Consider the following 5,463-nt stretch of genomic DNA (forward strand, 5'->3'; position numbering starts at 1 on the left):
ATAATAAGAGAGCGACAGGATTTATCCTGGGACCTAAGAAAGCTGAAACGCTTTTTAAGGTACCCGAGAGACAGAGGGTTATGTAAAATATTATAAAGAATCTCCGCAGGAAGTTGCATACAATTCCCGTGGAGACGGATGAGAAGCTGACTGCGGAAATGTGAAATTCAGTCATATTTTCCGAAGCCCAAAGATGAACCTTATACATAGGTTTTGCAATCGTTCACGCTTATTTAGCAGCTCTTCAGTAGCATCCAAATAGCAGGAATCAACATAATCTAAGAAGGGCAACATAAGAGATTGAACTAAACATATCTCGGTTTTTATAGGTAAAACGTTTTGTAGTGGCACCTTTATCCAAACTAAAATATTTATTTTTATTTTATTATTAAGGAATAACAACAGTCAGCTTAAGTATAAGTAGTATCTTAATAACCTAACTTCAGTACAAAGTACTAAAAAAACCGGCCTCAAAAGTCATTCATGCCCTGGTTTACCACCCTTAGAGGTGGAATATTTTCTTCAAATTTAAATGGGACCACTTCTGAGATACCCTCTTTCAAACAAAGAATCGTCAAAATTGGTTCACAAATGGCGGAGTTATCGAGTAACAAGCATACAAAAAAAAAATGTACAGTCGAATTGAGAACCTCCTCCTTTTTTTGAAGTCGGTTAAAAAGAACAATATTTGTCTTAAATCAGGTGACCATAATTATGTAAATTATTAGTCTTAATAACAAACAATGCAAAAAAATTAGTAATGGGTACATCATCGTCAACCCATTTATATGTCCCACTGCTGGGCACGGGTCTCCTTTCAGGTGAGGGATTAGGCCACGTTGGCCATTGGCCATTGGGGCCGCTTTGGCGGGTTGGGGACTTCACACGTTTTCCGAGGGTTGTGAACCTTCGACGTGCAGATTTCCTCACATTGTGTTCCTTCACCGAAAAAGTCATGGTAATTTTCAAATTAAATTCGCACATAAATTCCGAAATCGCGAGGTGCGAGCCCGGATTCGAACCCACGGCCTCTGCTTAGATGATAGGTCAAACCATTAGGCTTAGAAGATTTTAAATTTTATTAAAATTGATGATAAACTATTTTTCGCGATGTTACAAATATTAATAGTATCAAATATTTCCGATATATTTTAGTAATGACGAATAACGATACGAACGATAACGATTTTACCTGTTGTAATAATGTTGGAGATCTACTACTTTTGCAAGTAATTAAATGTCATTTAATTTGTTTGAAAATTATTCTCCTAAATCAAACTGCGCTCCGATTGGCCAGCCCGAATTTGAGACAATTGATGGTTGTCGTCAATTGTTTCACTTCAAGTCCACCAGTTTTACTTGAGCTTTGCTATAATGGACGAAAATTGAAAAATTACATAATTTAATATTTAATAACCGATTAAATGTGATTCCGTTTGTTTTGTAATTAGATGTTTTGCTATTTTTCCCACGCCACCGAATGGAACAGCCCCCCATAGTTAGAGATATTGTCTTTCTTACAATGAATACAGAATATTTTTGTAATATACGAAGACGTACGCACGGGTCAGCTGTTGGCGCTGTACTATCTCAGCTTTCTAATTTGTGATTTATGTAATGTTCCCTTTTTGTCTTAAATAAAGAAAAACACGAAAATTTTGATTATCCAATGAACACTACGCCAACATAATTATTGGACCTGTTCTGTTTTTATTTTGTTTTTGTTTCTTTAATCCTATTTTCACAAAATTAATTTTTTTGTTCTTTTTTCCGAATTTTGTTTTTTGTTTGTTTATTTTTTTCACAAAATTCGGGGAGCATAATATTAGGATATAAATATGGCTGTTTACAAAAATAACAGAAAATGATCAAAAAATAAAATTAGCGCAGTGCTGGACGTATCGATTTGTACGTTTCTTTAAGGGTATGCAAATTTCAACTTATGGTTGTTCAGTAAATTTTTTGCACGGAAATAAAGTTTTTTTTGTTAGAAACAATTATCTACAAAATTATATTGACAATCCAGAAACAAGAATCGTGTTACATCGTGTATTTTGTGAAAAAAGTGCATATGAGACCATTGAAGGCTAATCATAATCATTTAATCATTGCATCACATGGGTAATGTACAAAACATCTTAAATTAATATAGAATCCAGCCGTGTAACCCTTCACGATACCGCAATTTATCTTACTTGTACAATAATTATAAAATTTATATTCAATTTAAAATAAATCACATGATCCTTAGTTATTTAGTTAAATCTATAAAAATAAAATTTTACATTACATAAATTGGTTTTAAATTAAAATCATAAAAGAAAATAATAGCAATAACAATAAATTTAAGGTATAATAATAAATTTAAGAGAATAATAACAATTAATGAAATGTTATTAATATTAGGCACAGAATTATGTCGAAGGTTTCTAGCGTATATGATAATATTGGTTGAGAAGCTTTGCTATTTTTTAAGCGTTAAAACGATGCGCCTTCTTAAAAAAAACGTTTTTGTTTAAACGCTTTTTAGTTTGAAGCTTACAAAATCGTTTAGAGCCGTTTAAGCGCTTAAACTTTTCATTACATTAATCTTTTACAATTTGTCACTAAATTGTAGTGCTCCTTGTGAAGTAGAGCGTCCAGGGAAGTACAGCCACCTTTACTATTTCTACCGCCAAGCAGCAATGTGAGCATTATTGCGTTCCGGTTTTGAAGGGTAAGGGTGTTGGTGAAATTACAGGTACATGGGACTTGTCCACTTAGGTCTCAGGGTGACAGGAGCAGTGGCATTGCCCCCCTGGCGCTGCAACTGCTATGGACAGGCGTGTCACTTACCGCCAGGCGCACGACTTGTTCGTCTCGTCACTTGGTATCATAAAAAAACCTGTAGTTTCATTAGCACCCTTCAAAACCGGAACGCAGTGATTGCATTACTGCTTTGGTGGCAGAAATAGGTAAGGTAGCCAGGTGAAGTACTTCATGCAACGAACGAACTTTATCTCAAAAAGAGCTCTCCTACTGCTAATGAATATATCTCGTGTCACCAAGTTCAATATATATTATAATACATAGTAATAGTATATTATCAAAACAAAGTTTTGAATTTAGCACTTTTTCACTAACCTTATTCGCCTAACATAAAACTAAGATTCAAAGACATAATTGTACAATTTATTAGCGAATCCCTGTATACCAGTATCCACAACGTCATCATCGTCCAGTACAAGGTGCCACTCAGGTCGTGTAGCAGGAAATGGAACATTCCACCATTGAATAAGATTATGCCATATGCTGGTCTGTTTCATTCGTGTTTTATTATTGAGCAAATCACACAATCCGCAGATTTCTCTGTGATATCGATCTTCAACTGTGTCGTGGAAGCTGTAATACCCATGCCATTTAAAGAACTCATAATACTTCTCCTCATCATTCATGATTTCGTTCATTCTTTTCGCTAGCCTCTCTGGGCCTAACCTGCCGGCATCCAAGTATATTCCCTTGGGCATGAACCTGTAAAACAGTAACTAGATAAGAAGCGCTAAACAATTAACTTTCAACCTTCTTGAATTATAATATGTGGCAACGAGGACAGAGCCACAGAACAATAATAATAGTGTTTAGTTTGCATGGCACGTGTGCCAACAGTTCACGGAGTTCCGCAAACGTGAGCTCAGTCCACCATTTTCGCTTTGTGCGCTGCGGTCGTGTTAATTATCTCACGCAAAACCTCGAAAATCATAGAAACTATGCCTTATTTCACTACTTTGGAGTCTAAAAGTTATAGTCGCACTTGTAATATTATCTATGGTGGTGTTTCGTATCATCATTAAATGTTATTTAATTTAATTTTAATAAATTACATGAAACGGAAGTAAACCTTATACCGCTGCTATGCTTTTTATTTGGAGAACTAAGTACACATCTCGAATTCGTCGTCGTTCAGCTATTAACCGCTAGATGGCAGCATATTGATTGAAATTCTAAAATAAAATCCTAACATCGTAACTTGCAATAAAAAGTATTGATGATAATGAACTTTCAACGATATGCCATCAGAATTTGTTATTTCTTTTTTAATTTGAAACTAATACCAATCATTATCAAGATTTCATAATGTTTCAAATTAAGAATGTGTGAGTTTTGGCAACAGCGGTTCTGATAGGGTAATCGAGGCTTAAGCCACTTCCATCGTTTTTTTCTTCTGTGAACATAATGTTTAATTAAGAATTTACCTGCTATAGTTTGCACCCCCAAGAACGACAGGCACCGTATAGTGTTCTAAGGCATGCAACAACTTTTCAGTGACGTAATCTTGCGAGTTTGAATTTTCAAAGGCCAAATAAAAATAATAATCTTGTTCTATTAAGGCAAAACATTCATCCATAGCTTCTTTCCTAGGACATTGAAGATTACCGCATTTCCCGTATACATCTACACGATGTCCATATTTAGACAATTCTTTTTGTAGAACGTGGACGTAGTCAAGACGATCAACTGTTTCACAGTTAGACGCAATCCATGCTGCTGCTATATGTTTATATCGCAATTTGTTTTCGATATGTGAACTTGTTTTATTCATTTGTGTTACCTTCATCCATTGCATATCCGTTTTTGGTCCAATTACTTTATTATTTTGGTTTTTTATAACTATATATGGAAATGGAATATCGGAATCAAGTTTATATGTCCACGTTAAATTAAAGTAGCCATTGAAAAACTCAGCGGGAACTGGATAATATCCCGCTGGTTCCAAGCCAACAAAAATATACTTCTGAAATGGAGATCGTTGAAGAGGTAAAACCATGTCTTCGTAAAGTTGAAGTAAATTGAACAATAAAGCGTCGAATTGTAATAAGTCTTTGAAATAGTTTCGATTGGACGTTATAAAGCAATTTTGGAAATCACATTCTCTAATCACAAAAGCGTTCAGTCCTTCTTCTATGAAACTTAATGGTTCTCTGGTCGGAGGTGTCCACTCAAGAATGTAAATTAGGCCGCTTGTTTTCTCATTGCTGCCGGAAACATGAAAAATGATGAAAAAAGTTACCATGGTCAGATCTACTTTGCACATTATTATCGACTTCCCTAACCGTCTCGCCTTAAATGTTCAATACGGGTTGTGTATAGTGTTAGAAGTTATTTACAAAGAAATTAATGAGAGATATAAGATATTTTAGGTACGTGTCGCACATGTAGAAGCTGTGAGAATAATAAAAAAAACTTTTTACCTTATTAATGTGAAAATGATATCACCACCGGCATTTCATACGTAATATATAAAATATCCTTTACAGTCCATATGCATTTTTTAAAAGTATCTGTAAAATGTTTATATGCTTATTATTTAAATGTATAGCCAGTATGTAAAATAACCTATGTGTAGGTTACACATTTTTAAAATAATTTAGTTTTGTGTTGAAATAGTGCTTATGATAACGTAACCTAGTTCTACATCTGCTATGT

The 5,463-nt window shown here is 34.4% G+C and overlaps 1 protein-coding gene across 1 annotated transcript; it reads right to left on the reverse strand.

The window, feature by feature from the left end:
* Positions 1–3,143: 3,143 nt before the first annotated feature.
* On the reverse strand, positions 3,144–4,603 carry LOC113240222 (alpha-(1,3)-fucosyltransferase C-like). The gene is made up of 2 exons (XM_026477471.1): positions 4,233–4,603; positions 3,144–3,510 (listed from the first exon to the last, which is right to left on the reverse strand). The coding sequence occupies exons 1-2, from the start codon at positions 4,601–4,603 to the stop codon at positions 3,144–3,146; spliced, it is 738 nt and encodes a 245-aa protein (XP_026333256.1).
* Positions 4,604–5,463: the final 860 nt, after the last annotated feature.

The sequence above is a fragment of the Hyposmocoma kahamanoa genome, unplaced genomic scaffold (assembly GCF_003589595.1).
Source record: "Hyposmocoma kahamanoa isolate Upper Pololo Valley unplaced genomic scaffold, ASM358959v1 124650, whole genome shotgun sequence".
Lineage (NCBI taxonomy): Eukaryota > Metazoa > Arthropoda > Insecta > Lepidoptera > Cosmopterigidae > Hyposmocoma > Hyposmocoma kahamanoa.

What these genes read in the sequence shown, in the direction of transcription:
- LOC113240222 (XM_026477471.1), bottom strand. Translation starts at nt 4,603, where the DNA reads ATGCAATGGATGAAGGTAACACAAATGAATAAAACAAGTTCACATATC. An exon ending in GGGGGTGCAAACTATAGCAG is followed by an intron (nt 3,511 to 4,232) that starts GTAAATTCTTAA and finishes ACTGTTTTACAG; the next exon opens with GTTCATGCCCAAGGGAATAT.